We start from the raw sequence: 20,006 nt of genomic DNA, 5'->3' as shown, positions 1-20,006 counted from the left end.
GTCACGAACTTCTACCAATAAGATTAATTACACGCGAAACTAACTGCGGCGCACAGCCGAGCTGCTTTTCGCTAACTGCGCCACTGACCGCGGCCACTGTGCTTGAAAACTACCCCAAAAAGTACCGAAATTAGTTACAATAATGTCTGGGGTCAGAGAAAGCGCCAAAGCTTGTCCCGGCAAGATTCAGTACACGCGAAATGCGTCACAAAGCCAGGTGCGGCGAGCGTGCCCAAAAACTACTGAAATATGTTTTAATTATGCTTGGGCTCAAAGAAAGCGTTGCAAACGTCTCCCAGTACGAATAATTACTTCAAATTACCTAGGCTTGGATGGTGGAGCTGTTTTTCGATAACTGCGTTGCTATATAGGTTCAGTTTTGTGCAGTAAGCCTAAATGTGCTTGAAGTGCGTCGCGGACTGTCAAACAAAATTCCTTACCTTGTTGTAGTCCAGTAGTGCAGCTGTGCCGTGCCGAAATGCAGACGGAACACAAAAGAACGCCGAGAGCCTAAAAAAACGGGCTACATCCAAAAAAGACAGGTTACCGAGCACGCGAGTTTCACATGCGCAGCCGGCCTCACTCACTCCTGCGGCTTGTCTGGCGCGTGACGTAAAGTAAATATACCTATTTCGATCGACCTTGCATGACGTATGCACGGGCGTCTGGCGTGCCGCTACCTTGTTGCTAGGCAACGCAACAAAAATAATTTGCAACGTAGAAGTTCATTTACACGCAAAACTTTTTCACTTTTAGTGGGAAAGAATAAAAAAAATTAAACGTTGTCTGTAAGTTTATTTCACATTCTTTTTTTCTGGTGCTCGCGTCAACTAACGGATCGAGTTGAAATTAGGCGTGACGTGTTTCCTGTTGCCGGTTTTGAAGAGTGTCCCCGCTTGTTGAATTTCTGTTTCTATGCCAGTACTGCGGATGTAAGCTATGGTGTTTTACGCAGAGGTGCAAGTTGGCTTTGCTGCAGTGCGTTTTCAGTGCTAACGGACAAATCGGTGAGACATGGAAAGCTTCGCTTTAATAAACGTCGGTGTTCCGCATAAAGTACGTGTCATCCACAACATTAGCCCAGTTGCTATGGCATTGCACTTCGTTGCTTCAGGTTCGTTCCCAGCTGCAGCAACCGAGTTTCTATGCGCGCGAAATAGAAAACGCTGCATTACATTGTTGTACCGCAGGCGGTCAAAGTTAATCTGGAGTCCTCCACTATGGCGTGCCTCATAATCATATCGCGGTCTTGGCACGTCATACCCCTCAATATAATTAAATAAATTATTCCACGGAATGTTGCCCGATGTTTAAAAAAAGTTGCACTTTCGCACAAAAGGCAAAACAATAATTGCCATAGGTAACTATTAGACACTGATGCGCAATGTGGTTAGTAGTTTTGTCAGCTGCTTAATCTGATTTAAGTAGTCGCTTAATACATAAATTAACAAGCAGGGTTTGACGCGCGCATAAGCAAATATGAACACATCTCACTCGATGACCTCGGACACTCGCCGTCATAACGTTGACGTGATGAAGATTGGCAACGGCGAGCGAATTAGCTTCAGCGGAGGGCTACCGCTTCAACTCTGAGCACGCGCACGAGAACACAGCGCACACGAAGCCGTCAGCCATGTAGCGTCGCATAGCCTTCGAACCCTCTGCTTAATACGTTCAAGATAGGATGCACGCGAACTCGCTTAGCCGCGTAATGCGCAGCTGGAATTGAAGCGGAGGCGCTCTACGCTGCCCGGTCACCCCCCTTCCCCACCGCTATCCAAGCGTTCGCACCATTCCCGCCTTTCCCCTCTGCGTGGGCGATAAAACGCTGCCGGAACAAGCCTCCGTCTTTCTCGGCTCTCTCTCGCGTGCTTCCCTCACACCTACCGCACGTGGCGGGGATCTTATCCTACTTGGACTTTGTAAGGAACCTCATGGCGATGCCGACAATGCCGGCGGAAACTCGCCTGGAGGGTCCACGTAACTGCTATCGTAATAAAACAAAAATCAGTGGCCCACCTCTGAATGTAGTGCTCCTCCAGTTTGTCGAAGCGCGATGGAAATCCCATGCTTCGCATAAAGCTCGTGATGTTCGGGTTAGACTGCCTGCACGCGGCACGAGACATTATCAAGACGTTTTTGCACATCACCCTCCAGCACGAATATTCATGAGTTTTCAGATCTCTTTAGAAATAGTCAATTTGTTGCATGAAAACGTGGGACAATTTTTGAAGACGATAATCAGGAATTTCTTATCAGTGAATCGTTGTTCAGAAAAATAGGTTCCTTGTTCCCCAGCTGGCGCAGATGGGCTATATAGCATCGTCTGAAAAGGTAGTTTATCATAATCGTTTTTAAGCAAAAGCGGCCGTTTAGGATGCATCATAATATTGACGAGTATACTTCGATAAACTATGCATCTGCACAACGGTCATTTAAGGACTATGTCTAGCTGGAACTACCCATCAACAAATAACACTCACGTTAAAATTTTATTGGCATTTCACCGGCACTGCTGTGGCAGAGAATGCTTTAGCGGTAAAAAAAAGGTGATTGAAAAGAGGTCGCAATGAATATGGAAACTGATATGAGAGGGAATGTAGAGAAGTCACCATAATTTTTGTACACAACATGGCAATATTATTTGAATTGCTGTTGGCTGGTCTGTTACGTCATGAAATTATTCATTAGCCAATTTCTTTCTGTGAAAAGCAAAACAAGCATACGTTTTCTTTAATGAAAAAAAATTTGTTTCACGCACATATTCGTGCCAAGTCACCTAAGGAGCTCTACTTCTAAACCTAATATACAAAAAATAATGTGGCGTGCTACGCAAATGTATTAATTGAGAAAGCATTATTATGCCTCGAACAAAGCACATGTCGACTTATAGCGGCGCTTCTAATGACGGGAATTTGTAAAGCAATATACCTGGGCTAACACTTTGAAAGTACGTTTCTGACCCCATTATATAAAGACATGTTCAATCTCTTGAAATCAGTTTGCTGCCTAATATGCGTATTCCAGGTTTGTGCACGTACGTATCAGCACTATAACTCGACCAGCCCGCCACTTTTTTTTATTCTAGTTATGTTTGTTGAACGACTAACGTCATATATATGTATATATATATATATATATATATATATATATATATTATCCCAGTTGAAAAGGACCAACAGAGGTAGCCTTCAGTACTGCATAAATTTCTGTTGTACAACAGGACTTTTCTGTAGTAACTAGAGATTCCTGATGGAGCGACAGACTTTTCTGATGTACAACAGACATTTCTTGTTGTGTCTACAGAAGTACACTCTGTCGTATGTCTGTTGTTACCACAGAAAGCTTAAGCTCTACAACAGATTTTTGTAGTACTACAGAAAAATTTGTCATCACAACAGGCACCCTGTTGTGCCAGCAGAAATGTTCCTGAAGTAACCCGACAAACTTCTGTAGTGCTACAGAGAGCTGTTGAAATACTGCAGAAACCTATTGTGGCAACAGGCCCCCAATTGTCACAATAGAAGTGTTCCTGAAGTAATGCGGCCAACTTCTGTTGTACTACAGAGAACTGTTCTATGACGGAAACCTATCGTCGCAACATGTACGCAATGATGACAACCAAAGTGCACTGACATTATGCGATGCGACAAGCTTCTGTAATATGCTAATCGAATTAGGACTCAAGGTTGTTTCAGTTTGCCAGCTTGCACAGGGATGTCACTCATTCCTAGTAGGCAGCTAATTTATTCCGTAGGTTAATAAGGGATAAATATCAGCAAGTCCGGGATCTGTATGAAAAGCCAGCGCACCAACTGATCATACCCGTAATGCAATATTGAAATACACGAACGCAATTTTCTAATTGATTAACTATCGATGTCAGTTCCTTTTTATGGGATTTTACGTGCCAAAACTACTTTCTTATTATGAGGCACCCCGTTGGGGACGACTTCGGAAATTTCGAGCACCTGCGGTTCTTTAACGTGCACATAAATCCAAGTACACGGGTGTTTTCGCATTTAGCCCCCATCGAAATGCGGCCGCCATGGCCGGGATTCAGTTCTGCGACCTCATGCTGAGCAGCCCAACACCATAGTCACTGAGTAACCATGGCGGGTGATGTCAGTTCCTGCAATGTAAAACCTGTGCATCGAATTCTCGGCCACTTGCAGTGAAATTAAGCTGAATATGCACGGCGTTCCAAATGTATCGATTGGATAAGACGAAGCATTGAGCAAGAAAAAGTTCTAAGCGTATGGCACTCCGATATATATGCCAGACTCATGCATGCAAGACCCCGAAGCTTCACGAGCGAACTGGCACGCGATTTTTGAGAAGTTTAGCAGGAGTCTGTTTGCTGACTGTTTTTAGGGATCAATCATTACCGATGTCCTGACCGCACGATGACTTCATGGCGCCTACGTAGGCAGCGTTGCATTACACTGCCGTGGTCTTTCTCCGCGGCAGCCGAAGAAGCTCATAGCTGACATTTAACAGGGCCAAAGCTGCCCACCACAATGTAGTCCCGGTTACGAAAGCGGTAGCGGCTTCGGTCTACAGGAGATATCGGCTACGGTGTCTGCTCACCTCCATCCACCCGGACCTACAGAAGAGATCGCTCCACGCTCATGCGCTTGCAGGCTGGCTGCACCTGGACTGCTCGACTGCACCTGTCGCGCCGCGTCACCTGCCTGCAAGAGGTGTGGGAACTCCGACGCTCTGGAGCTACTTCTCTGTGCATGCCCACACTTGGATCCCGAACGCTCCATAGTGATCAGCACATACATATGCCACAGCCTTTCAGCAGCAACAGAGACTAGCTTGATGTTTCCAGTGTGTCCTCGGCTCCCCTAATTGCGAAGGCTGCTGGAGTTTGTGGATTTCGCTGGGAATCGCCACCATGTCAGCGCCAGCTACAACGCTGGCCACTTTGCTGAGGACTACCACCTGTCGCGTATAGTGGAGTCTATAAGGCCTCATCTTCCCTCTTTCTCTATGCTCTTTCACTTCCATCTCCTCTGACGACGCTTCGCCGTGCACCATCATGGGTTGCAGAATCAAGCGTCTTTCCCTTCTTTAGACGTGGAGGTGGCACAACATGACGTGAAAAACAAAAATTGCCAGTTCAGATGGAAGGGTGGTGCACCGAATGAGATAGGAAACTTCGCGCATGCACGCCACAGCGAGTGTTCTAAAAATAAGCGGGTCCGACTGATGCAAACACGACGTACGCGTTTCTGGCAAAATTTCTCGCGCCCTAGATTCAACTGGGACACCACTTGAAATTTTCTAGTTTAGTTTTGTACCAACATCTTACCTGGTACGGCCTTATTCTTTAGACTTAAAACGAGAGAGAAAGAGAGAGAGCGCAAGGTAAGAAAAGGCAAGGAGGTCAACCAGACGAGCACCGAGTTTGCTACCCTATCCTGGCAATAAGGGAAAGGAGGAGTACAAATAGGAAAAGAAGGAGCGAGTGAGCACTGAGAGCATGTGGGATGATGCAAAGGGACACTATATAAGCGGTCTTTTAAACGCGTGCACTTCAAGTAGTGTACTAGTGCGCGAATCGCATTTAGTGCCAGTGACGCGTGTGACCACGATCCAATCTTGTATCTTTGACTCACAAAACGGCCTCGAGTCTAGTCGGTTTAAGCTTGCCCTGAGAGAGAGGCGTATACGTTGTAGTGTGGACAGGTGCACAATAGGGGTTCGATGGTCTCCTCGCACCTACAGGTGTCGCACATCGGGCTGCCGGCGATTTTGATACGATTGGTGTAAACGTTAGTCAACGAACGCCCCTCCCAGCCACAAGCAGCACAGCAAGGTGGTTTCGCCGCGGGAAAGGCAAGATGTCAGTTGTAGCCATAGCAATGGGCTCAGCTGATGCATTTGGCAATTGAAGTCACTTAAATTACGGAAAGCTTGTGACTTTTCTGCGTGCAAGCATACGAAGTTCCCTGGCAGTGTCCATCCGCGCCAAAGGTATTCGACGCTTCTGGGTGTCTTCGCGGGCAGACCGGGCAGCCCTGTGAGAAAAGTCGCTGCTGACGATGGCACAGGGAAAATGCATTTATTGAAAGATTATCTTGGTGCCATACTTTCAGTACACAGTGGTGAACTTCCTTGATGCCGGATATCGTCTGATCCTAAGTTGTGTGATGTAAAGAAGATTTCATATTGTGAAGATCTGCCTTAGAGTCACAAAATATGAACAATTTCTGCGCCGGCTCTTCGGCGACGTAGATCATAGCGGCATGTAAGGTGTAAGGTCGTTGTGAACGCTCACCTTGGTTAAACTCATGTGGAAATTCTTTTTGTTTGGTTTAAGTGCGTGCTTGCTCGACTTCTCTGTGGTCTACTCTGTGTTTGTGTATCTGTTGCATTGCAACGTGTTGTTGGCTCGCAACCGGGCCGCTTCCAGAGAGCGCCAGCTTTGGGGAGGCGCTGGGCGGACGCTGTTCAGCAAAAAAGGGAGGGGCAGGGGTTCTCTCGCACTGCTTCTGGTGCGCGCCCTAAATCGCGCAGCGAGCCACTGTAGAGGCATCTGGAGAAGGAAGTCCTTGGGGAGTGCTTGGGTCAGGCCGAGGCTGCGCGGGCGGCTCGGGTGGTTCGAGTGGCGGGCACCGCCGGTGCGAGTTACGCAGCCTGGAAACATGGCCCCTTGGCTGGGGGTGAGCATGTGCGCGGGAGCGCGTTGAGTGTGGTCTGAGATGTGAGAGACAATGGGCCGATCTCGTCATGTGCCCTATCGAAGCGACGGATTGCTCCGAGGCCTTTGTTCAGCCTCATTCGTTAGTTGAACTCATTTACCTTGTTTAGTATATACGGAGAGGCTCCACTGTGGTCTGACACTTGATAGACAACGGACCGATCTCGCCATGTATTGCCCGATCAGAGCGACGGACTGCTCCGAGGCCTTTGTTCAGCCTCATTCGTTAGTATGAACTCGTTTACCTGGTTTTGTATATACGGAGAGGTTCCACTGTGGTCTGTGACGTGAGAGACAACGGACCGATCTCGTCATGTGCCCAGTCGGAGCGACGGACTGCTGCGCGGCTTTTGCTCAGCCGTATTCGTTAGTATGAACTCGTTTACCTGATTTAGTATATACGGAGAGGTTCAACTATGGTCTGAAACTTGAGAGACAACGGACCGATCTCGTCATGTATTGCCCGATCAGAGCGACGGACTGCCCCGAGGGTTTTCTTCAGCCGCATTCGTTAATGTGAATCTTCATTCCTTGTTGAATATATACACACTGTAACCGCTAGTGTCTGCCTGTAAATCAGTTCAAACTATTGACATCTGTACTGAAGGCACTGGCCAGTGGGCATGTTGCTGGTGTGCTGGTGCAAGAGAAGAAGGCAACGAGAAGTGCTGGCTTCCCCGTTACGATATAGCGCCGACCTGTTTAAGCCTACCGCTGCAACCTATAACTAGTGCTGCTAGGCGAACACCCCCGTTGCACATCCAGCATCTTTAGTCCCGGAATACCGAAGCAGAGAACAGTACAGAGGCTTAGGAAGAGTCGAGGGCGAACTAAACACCAAGAAAGAGGAACCCGGCGGAGGGAGAGAGGAGAAAAACTTTCTGAGGGCTGCAAGTTCTGGAGACTTACATGAAGTCATGTGTGACAATTTGAATTTTACTGTAACCTGGTTGGCTGGAACGACGAATGGGGCAGTTGTGGGGAAAAGATAAGGGCTGTAGGAGCTCTATCGTATATGAAATGCATGTATCCACTGAATGTGAAACTCTCGATACCTAAGGAATTAGCAGAATCAATATTAACATTTGGCATCACTCTCTATGGCTGCTCCAGCAGAACTTTTTGTTGGGCTAGTTGGTGCATATTACTGAAGTACTATAGCGCCAAACAGACGACACAAGAAGAGACACGGATGAGCGCTCACTAACAACTCACGACTTAGTAAGCGCTCGTCCGTGTCTCTTCATCTTGTGTCGTCTGTTTGGCGCTATTGTACTTCAGTCTATGGCTGCTGTTCTGAAAAAACAAACACAAGATTAATGCGTAAGTAAAAGGATAGTAAAGCGCATAAATTATGGGGCCGCATTACACTAAGCTAGTAAAAAATAGAAATGATATAGGGGACAATGAGCAACATCGTGCATTCACAGAACGTTCTTTCGTGGAAGAGCAGAAGGAAGATGAGTCACTGGGCAATGCTTCGTGCCAGGCGGAAGAGGGTTCACACGGCATAGTAACCAATGGTCAGTTGCTTTATGACAGGAAGCGATTAGATGGGAAACAGTGCCTTCAATTAGTAGTACCAAAGTCGCGCCGAGCCGAAGTGTTAGAATTAGCATACGACAGTCCTTGCGGTGGTCACTTCTCAGAAAAAAAAGACAAAAAACTGCATTAAAGGGGCCAACTTTTTGGCCATCATTGGGGTCTGATGTGAAGCGCCATTGCCAGAGTTGTTAAGGGCATCAGGTTAATGCGCGTAAGGTGAAAACCGGCCAGGTGCCCATAACGCCGCTTAACAGACCGCAGACACCTTTTGAGGTAATTCACCTTGACTGCATAGACCCCCTTGAGCTAGCGTCGTCACGCTGCCATAAATATGCTTTAAGTGTGGTGCATCCTTGTACTCGCTGGGCAGAAGCGATTCTACAGCGGTATTTAACAGCCAAGACAACTTGTGAAGCTTTATTAGATGTGTTTAGTCGATGTGTCTGATGTGTGTTTAGTCGATGTGACTCAGTGTTGCTCTGGATGAGTTTAGGGCCGTGATGTCGGACCGGCCTGGCCGAAGTAAGTTTGGTGAGCACAAAATCATTTGGTCACGCGCTGCTAAGCAGGCACGACCACATGTGTATAGGGTACCAATGACCTTGAGGGCTGAAGTTAAAAGGCCAATGCAAGAGTTGCTGGCGTGGGTCTTAATCTACCCAGAGCAGAGAACGTGTGCCAATCCAGTGGTGTGTGCAGTTCAACAGCACGGATCCATCAGATTATGTGCAGATTACTGGAACTTAAACACCGTCACAGAACCTGACCAATTTCCCATCGGAAATGTGACTGAGCTCTTGTACTCTATAGCCAAGGCAAAATACATGTCTGTGGTAGATATTAACCGTGGGTATTCATAAATACCGCTTGACAAAGAATCGCAAAGGCTGACAGCGTTCTTAACACCCAGCGGCTTGTATGCGTGGAAGGTTATGCCTCACGGACTACGCAATTCTGCGGCAACCTTCCAGCGAGTAGTCCATGAGTTACTCCGCAATCATCGTCAGTGTGCTGGTGTATACATTGACCACGTAGCCATATTTTCCGACACGTGGCAAGATCACATGCACCACTTGCGGGCAGTATTACGAGCAATTCAGGATGCAGACCACATGGTAAACTTGGTAAAATGGAAATTTGTGCAGCCACAGGTTAAGTATCTCGCAAACGTAATGGGATCAGGTGCACATGCTCGAGGCTCTGATAAGGTACGCGCTGCCCAGCAACTGAGGCCGCCTAAGGCAAAAGGTGAACTGAGGAGTGTCCTCGGGCTTCTCAACTTCTATCGAGACTATCTTCCTAGCTATTCAAGACAAGCCTTGCCACTGACAGGAATGACAAACCGAAGCGTTCCGAACACACTGCTGTGGAACTCGGAGGCACAGGGTGTGTTCAACTCAGTTATGCCTTCGCATCAATTCATGAGTTGACAGCACCACAGCCAGGCAAAGATTTATGTTTAGGCAGGCGCGTCGCAAGTTGCAGTTGGCGCTTGCCTCTCCCAAAAGTAGGTCAAATTGAATGACCAGTCGCATTTCTTAGTAAGAAGTTGGCCCATCGCAACAAAATTGGTCCACGGTTGAGCGGGAGCCTTTGGAATTGTTTGTGCGCTAGAGTACTTTAGGTACATGGCTATTTGTCACAAAGATCAAAATAATGACTGACCATGATCCGCTAACTTTTCTATCTCGCGCGGCCCCCTCCAGTGCTAGGCGCTGGGTATTGGCGATCTAAAAGTACGACATCGAAATCGTTCACATCAGAGGTGCTCTGAGCAAGGCACTGATCAAGCACTGAAAGCACAGAACAAGGCTGCTGATGCACTTTCACGTCTCGGATGACCATTCGGGATGTGCCGCATATTTGTGCAGTCAGTGGGCTGTTATGCTTGGCTCAGACGGGTATATTACCTGATATTTAGCCATTGAACTGGTTTCCCTACATCGAATCACCCTGCAGGATTTTGTTTCGCTTGTTGGGAGACAAGTGTTAAACGTTGTTTTATGGTTGCTCTGACAGATGAATATTTTGTGTATAATGTCGAAATGTCCTCTTTAGCGAGTGGCATTCATTTGCCGGTGCGATCTATTGAGGTTAGGATATAACTGACATTGATTCCGTCGCTCCCTTTGAGTGGGCTGTGGGAGACCTCGGGGCGCACAGAGTGGGTCTCGCGTGTTGGGACAATGACGATGTGGAGTGGTGACTGTGAGAGACACTACGCAACAGGACGATTGGGACTATGTTGTGTTTAAGTGTCTTGTGACAAAGTCAAGCCCACACGAACTTATCGATACTGTTCATTGCCTCGCGGAGTGCGTCATAATTGTTTTTGCGTTGGTAGGATGGCGAGGCTTTGTTTATTAATGCGAATGTGAAGTATACTGCAATATATGGAAAGCCATATGTGTTTCTCTTGAGCATTATTACGTGAAGTTATCCTTTTGTGTGTGAAATGGAGATTGGTCCCGTGCGGCGGAAAACGACTGACTTATATTTTGTCGGAGCTATTTTTTTTATCATGTTACGTAAACATCGAATGCCCAGTAACACTCTGAAGAGGGGTGCAGACAGTTTGAGGTTATGGAGTGGCTGTTGTGTTGCACAGTTTATGCGAGTGCAGCAAAGCGCAGAGAGATTTCAAACGCTGCTGTATCAGCCAATGACCGGAAACGAAGGACGCGGTTCGGCTCCGCAAAGAGGGGACGTGGGAGGCACCAAGGCATGGAAAGAAGAACGGCTTAGTGGTCGCGCCGTAGAGGAGCCGTCAAGTATGCACTCTCGCTCGGAGCAAAAGGGAAGACCGTCGGAGCTGAAGGGGGGCGTTCGTGGAGACGGGCGGAAAGAGGTAAAGGTATGCTTGAGGTCACCGCTAACGCCCATGCCCTTTCCACATGTCCGGTTCCCCTTTTTGGTCATGAATGCGCTTTGTTTGTGGGCCTCGCCGCCAGAAGGGGAAGCATAGTCACGGAAAGTAGGCGACGCGACAGACGCCCACCTGGTTTTAGTGTTTGGCACACGTGCGTGCCTTTTGAGAATGCCTTGCGAAATAGCGGTATTTCTACGACCACTTAGCCGGCTACGACCGTTGAATGCTTTTGTGTGCTTACAAAAACGGCGCCGAATAAAACAAACACACGAAGAAGGGAAACACGAGACAGCACGTAGGCGCACTAACAACTGAGTGTTTTATTTCCCGACATAGCAATATATAGCTGCTGTCAAAAAACAACAAGAACTAAACAGGGCAGTCATCTGCATCGCACAAGGAAGCGAAGATACAGAATAACATTTCAAGAGTCACTCTCAAGATATGCCAGTTCCTTTGTCGAAAGCGAAACTGAGGCTTCACTGATACATTCTAGACCGCGCTTTTTAATCTCAAGCGCTTCCAATATCTCCCTAGTGAGTTGATGGTCAGCTCTGTACAGAACACTGGTTCTATCGAAATCAGGGTTGCACTTGTGCGCCTTACAATGCGCACTTATATGACCGGAGAGCTCGTTTATTCGGCGCCGTTTTTGTAATCATGCTTAACCAACTAGCCCACCAACACATGCTCAGTTTTGTGTGCGATCGCATTTGGGTCCTCATAACGGTGTTTGGAGCGTTCAAGCAAAGCGGCCCACAGCTGCACGGAGGACTGAGTTTCTTAGTACTGGCAGGGCAGCCCATTGTCCAGCACACATGCCGTCAATAAGCCGTAGTTTCGTGGAAACATTCTCGCAGTTCGCGTGGCCGCCATTTTCAGGAGAAAAGGAGAGAATACCAAACCGATACTCGAAGCCTAACGAAGGGGGGAGGAGGATGACACGTGTCTTTGAGCAAACGTATCCTCTTGCGTGTTGTAAAGGTTGCCACTATTTCCACCAATGCCATTTGCGTCACGAAGGCTGTGCTATTGGTAGGAATAGTGTGAACCTGCCTTCGTGATTGGCTGGTTTGTGACTCTTGCGCAATTGAGGGCTTAAATAGTCATGTTTTGGTTGTGTGGGAAGGAGCGGACGTTCGGGCTTGGACCGGGACAGACGCCTTGACAATTCTATGAAGCGGCTCTTTACAGGACAACGGCTCTTCCTTCTCGCTGCCACCATGCTCTCGAGCCATTGAGGGGCGCCGACTTCGCACCTTAAACACCTTCCCTCCTTAAATAGTGTTGTTGCTAACTGGGGATAAAAGGGAAAGGAAACAAACTCCACCTGCACTTTGAGATTGTTCAAATTTTTTATGGCGGCGTTCACTTCGCCGGTCTGTCATGCGATGTCAAAAACCGCGAAAACTCATCTCATCAAAGTGACGTGTACGCATTCAAGACGCATTATTATGCAAAAAAACTGAATATTTATTTCAATAGCCGGAAGCTGCGCCATATCCAGCTTTTCTGGACACATACCAACTAGCGCCCCAAGCGGGCCCGGCACGAAGCTAGCGCGTTTTCAATGGAACGAGCGGGTTTTTTGCGAATAACAAAAGCTGCTGGCCGATTATTGAAAAACGCAGCTGACAAACGTGTTCTGGATGACAGTCCACACGAGCCAAATGCAGTGATCACTCTATGGCACGTAAAAATTTTGTTCCCACAGCACTTAAAGTTTTAGCAATGGAAGCCTATGGAAACGACGAAAATTTGTGCTCGATTTTTGAGGCAAGAACGATGACTGTAATAAAATTAACCCGTCTATCGTAATACGCAGTGCAGCGTATGTAGTCCGGAGACTCAGCTTTCGATTGATGCCTTTCTCGACTCTCCACATATGGCGTAAGACTGTTCCCGAAAGCGATTTTTGTAACACTGTCGTGAAAATTACCGTGGTATCTATAAAAACATAAGCGTACCTCTTGGCGAAGCTTCGGTAGGCGTGGCCGAGTGGTAGAATAGCGAGCACCTTTCGTCCCGCATCACGGGCGGCTGTGGCTCGATTCCCCCTTCGCAGCGTTTTTTTTTTTAAGCAGCATAGGACCTAGTTTTCTAGTCTGTCACTAGATGGCAGAATCACAAAACCGAAGATTTGCTTTCGGTTTTGGTTTTTCAGCAGCGCATTTTTTGAAAGCCGCATAGAGCTTATAGTCTCCTACCAAATGGCATAAACACAAAACTCAAGAATTGCTTTCGGTTCTGGTTTTCCAGTGGTGCTCTTGAAATATTATGCTTTCTGTTTTTCCTTCATAAAACGTAGCAGTATCGTGTTCATTTGTTAAGTCATCGCTTTTATGAAGGTTTTATTCATTGGACAACATAACCAGAAGCTTGCGCATGGCTTTGTGTTATGAAAAAAAAAAAACTTTCGTGCTTTGTAGCGTGGAACCTGCAAGAACAAGATGGCTATTCTTATTGCGTTCTTCTGGAAGGTCCGTTTTCTTTGACTTTCGGCTGTCCTTAATGGCACACACTCCGAGCGAATGACGTCCAGCTGTGCCACAATGTTACCCGCTGGCCAGTGCCATTCCTATGCAACATTCGTGTGGAACAAAGGGTCTGCTAGGCTGAGTCGCTGCCCCAACGTTAATTATTTCTAAATATTCATCCAAATAAGAAATGCACCAACTAGGAGATGTGCAGCGTCTGGATTAGTAGCTACTGTTAATGTGTTCCCTACAGCCAAGTGGTATCAATCCGTAGGTGTGGCCGTAAAAAACATTTGAATAAATGTCCTTCGTTCGGTGCATTTGCTTTTAATGCGCAGCATTCTTTGTCGACTACCCCAGGAATTTGGTAGCAAAATCGTGCAATATCGTACCTGTAACGCCAAATGCTTGACGCATTTCCCATATAAATATATAGGTCTTCATAAAAAGGGTTGGGGTGACCAACTTGAAATTGGGAGTGGCATCAGCATAAATTTGGGCCAAGGTGAATTTAGCAGTGATATGGGAGTGGCCCTACCTAAATTTGGGGTGAAATGGTAGTGAGCCAAGCTGAATTTGAGGCTGATATGGGGGTGGCCCAACCTAAATTTGAGGTGATATAGGGGTGGGTAAGCCTAAGTTAGGGGGAATATGGGGGTGGGCCAGCCTGGATTTGGGGATGATATGGGGGTGGGAGAACCTAAATTTGGGGGTGATATGGGGGTGGGCGTGATATGGGGCTGGGCCAAGCTGAATCGAGGGGGGGGGGGGGGTAGGGGGGCTAACCTAAATTTGGGAGTGATTTGCGGTGGGCCATCCTAAATTTGAGGTGATAGACGGGTGGGCCAGGCTAAGTTTGGGGCTGATATGGGGTGGGCCAACCTGGATTTGAGGATGATATGGGGGTGGGCCAACCTAAATTTGAAGGTAACATGGGGACGCGCTAACCTAACCATGGGGGTGATGTTTGGCTGGGCCAAGCTGAATTGGAGGGGGGGGGGGGAAAGTGATGGGTGGACTAACCTATATTGGGGTATGATTTGTGGCGGGCCATTCTAAATTTGAGGTTATCGAGGGGTGGGCCAGCACTAGTTTGGGGCTGATATGGGGGTGTGTCAACCTCGATTTGCAGGTGGTATTGGAGTGGGCCAATATAAATTTGGCGGTGTTGTGGAGGCGGGCGAATCTGTATTTGGGGGTGATATGGGGTTGGTCCTACCTAAATGTGGGGGCAATCTCAGGGTCGGTGAATATGATCATGGTTATATTGCGCTCAGTTTTACAAAGACGATATTAAGAAAGGACAGGACGTGGACGGATGTAGCGCAAACTACCAACTGTTTAATAATGTTAAATAACGCGCTTATATACAAGGAGATATGGCGCGAGGGGGGGGGGGTATAAAAGATATGAGAAGTTCACGGAATGTGATCATAGTTCGGGTCAGGCATACATGGTTCACTGGCACCCGTTCGCCCTGGCAAACTCAACCTCAGCTTTGATAAGCGCGATGGACGGAGTGCTTACGCACATTTCTTTTTCTTTTCCTATCGCAAGCGCCTCCCATATTTCTCGCTCCGTTTTTGTTTTTGATTTGCCAATGACTGTGGCGCTTTCTAGAAGCGGAGAGCATTTGCATTGTTTGCAATGTGCAGCCAGGTTGCTGGGTGCTGTCAGAAGCTGGCACGTGTATTTGTGCTCCCGTAACCTATCATTTAGACAGCGTCCAGTTTGCCCGATGTATACTTTCCCGCAATCTAGTGGGATTTGGTAAACAACTGAAGTTGCACATTCCACGTACTTTGTCACGTGCTTAGTTTGACAGATCGTAGCACCAGTGTTTGCCTCTTGGGATCCTGCATTCACCCTCTTGCACATGCCTTTTAGTTTTTGTGGAGCGGAGAACAGAACTTGAACGTCATGGCGTTGGGCTGTCTTTTTTATCCTATGTGACAAGCCATGAATGTAAGGCAACACCACGCGTTTTTTCAATTTTTCTTTTTCCTGTGTTTTCTGCCTTTTCCTGTTGGTTCTGATTTCGGGCAACAAGTTTTCACAGATTTGCACCACCATGCTGTTTGGGTACCCGCTGTTTCGTAAGCGGCTTACTTGCAAATCGATGCTCTCCCTCACCGCATGGTGGCATGATTTTTCAATTGCTTGACTGATGCAAGCCTTGGCGATGCCTCTTTTTATGATTTTAGAATGGCATGAGTCATACCTCAGGATTTCTTTTTCTCCTCTAGTTTTGTAGCACCAGCAGATGTGGGAGCCTCTGAGCCTAATATTTATGTCAAGGTACTGCAAACGACCTTCGGTAGGAGTCTCGTACGTGAACTCTAAACCTTCATGCGCTTTTTTGAACATGCTGATGACAGTTTCAACGCTAAATGGATCGGTTTGGTCTTCTTTCATGCACACCAAATAATCGTCTACATATCTGAAGCAGGTAGTTATGTTAGTTTCTTCAAACAAGGTGACAAGTTTCCTGTCTCCCACACTCAAAAACAAGTCGGAAAGCACGGGAGCTACACAAGAACCAATAGCGATGCCATCCTTCTGCTCATACACAATGTCACCATGTTCGATAAACGCACCATTTAGATACAGTTTTAACAAGTTCACAAAACTTGAAATACTGCACTTGCACACATCCTGAAATTTGGTGTAGCCCAACTTGTCGATGGATTCTTCTACTGCTTGCACCACCGCAGGCCTCGGGACACTGTAAAACAAGTCCTTCACATCTATTGAAAAACAAGACGTCGGCGGGCTGCTCTTCAGTGTTGCAATAACTTCGTCAGAGTTGCGGATCAAGAACGGATCGTCGAAAGGTAAGGAATTCAAGCAGGCCTGAAGGTAGTCCGCGATGCATCTTTGCCAGGTTCCGCGGTCTTCAACAATCGTCCTAAAAGGGATTCCCTCTTTGTGGGTTTTTGCCGTGAAAAATGGCTTCAGAGTGAGTTCTTTGCTTTCTTTCACGCGCCGTGCCAATCTTGTCAAGCCCATGCTTTCACATGTTTTGCCTGCTTCATTTTTCAGTTTTGCAATTGTTTTGTACGTAATGTCGCATTTGGCGAAATTCTTACGGATCGCTTCTTGGGCTGATTTTTCGTATTCAGGAGCGTTCATCAGGACAAACACGCCTGTTTTGTCCGAGATGAGCAGTTTTAGATTTTCTTTTTTGAGGTACCTAGTCACTCTGCTTGTTCCTGCAGGCTTGGGTTTTCCTACTAGGTTCTTTTTCGACACTCCCGTCAAAATTTCTTGGATGCAAGTCACTTTTTCTGGCTCAGGGGTTCTTTCCGCGACTGAGCGTACCATGGCCAGGAACTGTACTGCGGTTACTGGAGGTTCAATTGCGTATTTTGGTCCCTTATTTAGGGTCTGTTGCACATAATCTGGAATCTTTCTACCGGATGGGTTGACAGCACCGCCTCCTTCAGGCTTACGCTTCTCTCTTCTAGGAAGGCTCTTGAATGAGCCTTTCCACAAGGTTTCGGCATGCAACTCTGCCAAGTTGTAGAAATACCTGATCATTGCTGTGGAGCCGCCTTGCGATAGGAAAAGAAAAAGAAATGTGCGTAAGCACTCCGTCCATCGCGCTTATCAAAGCTGAGGTTGAGTTTGCCAGGGCGAACGGGTGCCAGTGAACCATGTATGCCTGACCCGAACTATGATCACATTCCGTGAACTTCTCATATCTTTTATACCCCCCCCCCCTCGCGCCATATCTCCTTGTATATAAGCGCGTTATTTAACATTATTAAACAGTTGGTAGTTTGCGCTACATCCGTCCACGTCCTGTCCTTTCTTAATATCGTCTTTGTAAAACTGAGCGCAATATAACCATGAACGTTCACCAACTAGCCCCCTTCATTGCTTTACGGTGAATATGAACTTGGGGGCGATAGGGGCGTGGGCCAACCTAAATTTTGGGGTGCGTCGACTGGAATTTTGGGGGACGATTTATGGAAATTCGTGGGTGGACCAACTTGAAAATTAGGGGTGGCCCAATTGAAATTGAGGATGGGCCAACTCCAAGTTTAAGGCCGGGCGAAAAAAACCGGGCGTGGCCGACTTAAAATTGGGGGGTGGGCCAATTTTAATTTGAGGGTGTGCCAACTTGAAATTTGGGGTGGGCCTATCTAATGTTTGGGGGTGGGCCAATTGAAATTTGGGGGGCCTGTTTACGAATAGTTAGACAACACCAGTGGTGTTTCTGCATCTTTTTCATCATCGCAAAGTATGTATATTAATAATTGTTACCTAATACTCCTCAAGGTGAGCTACCACTCGAACCTTCACAGCCCACTGGGCTGATAATGTCACAGAAGTACTCTCATCGTGACAACTGCTGCGACGTTCAATGCGGAGATCACATGAACAAATCGCAGACTGAGCTGATCATTTTCACACCAATGTCATTGCTAACACTACTCGCTCGTGCTAGAGGCAACACAAGCTGACAACTACCATAATTAAACTTTCACTCGCACGCTAGTCGACACGCTCTCAGCGCACTATTTCGCCAATCATTGGATAGAGCCTTGCTGGATGTTTTACTGTCATGTTGCGTCGTTTTTCACGAAGGCCGTCTCCCGAAAAGAGAATAGATTTTTGAGATTGACGAGGCAAGCTAGTATATAACTCATACGAACAGGCACGTACCCAGGATTTTTTTTCGGGGGGGGCCCACCCCCTCCATCATCATAATCATCATCATCAGCCTGTTTTATGTCCACTGCAGGACGAAGGCATCCCCCTGCGATCTCCAATTACCCTTGTCCTGCGCCAACCGATTCCAACGAGCGCCCGCGAATTTCCTAATTTCATCGCACCACCTAGTCCTCTGTCGTCCTCGATGCGTTTTCCTTATCTTGGTGCCCATTCTGTAACCCTAATGGTCCAACGGTTATCTAACCGGCGCATTACATGAGCTGCCCAGCTACATTTTTATGCGAAGCATATTGCGAGAGCTCAACCCAGCTCCTCAGGCGCGGCGGTGTCGCCATGAAATCACGTGACACCGTGACGTCACGACAGAGGAGAAGTGGCTTTGGCTCAACTCTTGCAAGACGGGCTGGGTGGGAATCGAACCAGGGTCTCCGGAGTGTGGGACGGAGACGCTACCACTGAGCCACGAGTACGATGCTTCAAAGCGGTACAAAAGCGCCTCTAGTGAATACGGTGTTGCCTTAGAAACGAGCTGTTTCTAAGGCGTGCGTCTCTTGCTCAGGCGCACATTTCGTTGCCGCGCCGAACGCTGCTTTGCTCGACGCTCACCGCGTCCAATGCGGGGCGCGTAGTCGCTGCCCTGTAGCCCATTGTCTTACACCCCTTGGCGGGTCGACGGGAACGCTGTCGCGTTCCACTCTTGAAGGCGAAGAAATAATGCATGAGTTGTTTCTTCGTCTAGCCGAACCAAATATAGCCAAGCAACAGCAGTTCACCAGGCTAAACAGTAGTTCAACAACTAAAATAAAGGCTAGTATGCTTCGCATCCTGGGCTTAACCTTACCTAAGCCACAGCCATTTTTTCCTCTTGATGTCAATTAGAATATCGTCTATACCCGTTCGCTCTCTGATCGAAACCGCTCTCTTTCTCTCTCTTAACGTTATGCCTAGCAATCTTCGTTCGATCGCTCTTTGCGCGGACCTTAGCTTGCTCTCAAGTCTCTGCCCCACATGTCAGCAATGGCAAAATGCACTGATTGCATGCACACCTTACTTTTCAATAATAATGGTAAGCTTCCAGTCAGGAGCTGGCAATGTCTGCCGTATGCGATCCAACTTATTTTTTTCTTCTGTGAATTTCCTCCTCATGATCAGCGTTCCCTGTGATTAACTGACCTAGGTAAACGTACTCCTTCACAGTCTCTAGTGGCCGACTGGCGATCCTGATCTCTTGTTCTTTTGCCCGGCTATTTATCATTATCTTCAGCTTCTACATATTAATATTCAACCCCACTCTTACACTTTCACTGTTAACGTCTCCAATCATTTGTTGTAACTCGTCTGCATCGTTCTTGAATATAACAATGTCATCGGCAAACCGAAGGTTGCCGAGATATTTGCCGTCGATCTTTACTCCTAAGCCTTCCCAGTTTAATAGCTTGAATTCTTCTAAGCACACAGTGAATAGCTTTGGAGAAATTGTGCCTCCTGTTTGACCCCTTTCTCTATAGGTATCTCCCTGCTTTTCTTGTGTAGAATTAAGGTAGCTGTAGAACATCTGTAGATATTCTTACGCGAAGGACGAGTCAGTAAGACGAGAAACTATTTACATATTATATTTACAACAACGGTAGCAGCGAAGACCGGTCTGATTCACAGCGCGAGCCCATTTCGTTCTTCCTCCTCTTTTCTGGAGTGATGGCACCCACGCACCTCGTTCACACGA

At 47.3% G+C, this 20,006-nt stretch overlaps 1 protein-coding gene across 3 annotated transcripts in view; it reads right to left on the bottom strand.

Moving 5' to 3' along the window:
• Positions 1–20,006, bottom strand: part of LOC135910447 (beta-hexosaminidase subunit alpha-like) — a 274,956-nt gene that overhangs the window by 102,629 nt on the left and 152,321 nt on the right. For all 3 annotated transcript variants that reach the window (XM_065442484.1, XM_065442483.1, XM_065442485.1), the window contains one exon: positions 2,020–2,106. In XM_065442484.1, coding sequence (XP_065298556.1) covers positions 2,020–2,106 — 87 coding nt within the window. The remainder of the gene's footprint in view (positions 1–2,019; positions 2,107–20,006) is intronic.

Source organism: Dermacentor albipictus, chromosome 8 (genome assembly GCF_038994185.2).
Source record: "Dermacentor albipictus isolate Rhodes 1998 colony chromosome 8, USDA_Dalb.pri_finalv2, whole genome shotgun sequence".
Taxonomy (NCBI): Eukaryota; Metazoa; Arthropoda; class Arachnida; order Ixodida; family Ixodidae; genus Dermacentor; species Dermacentor albipictus.
This window is presented reverse-complemented; position numbering and strand designations above follow the sequence as displayed.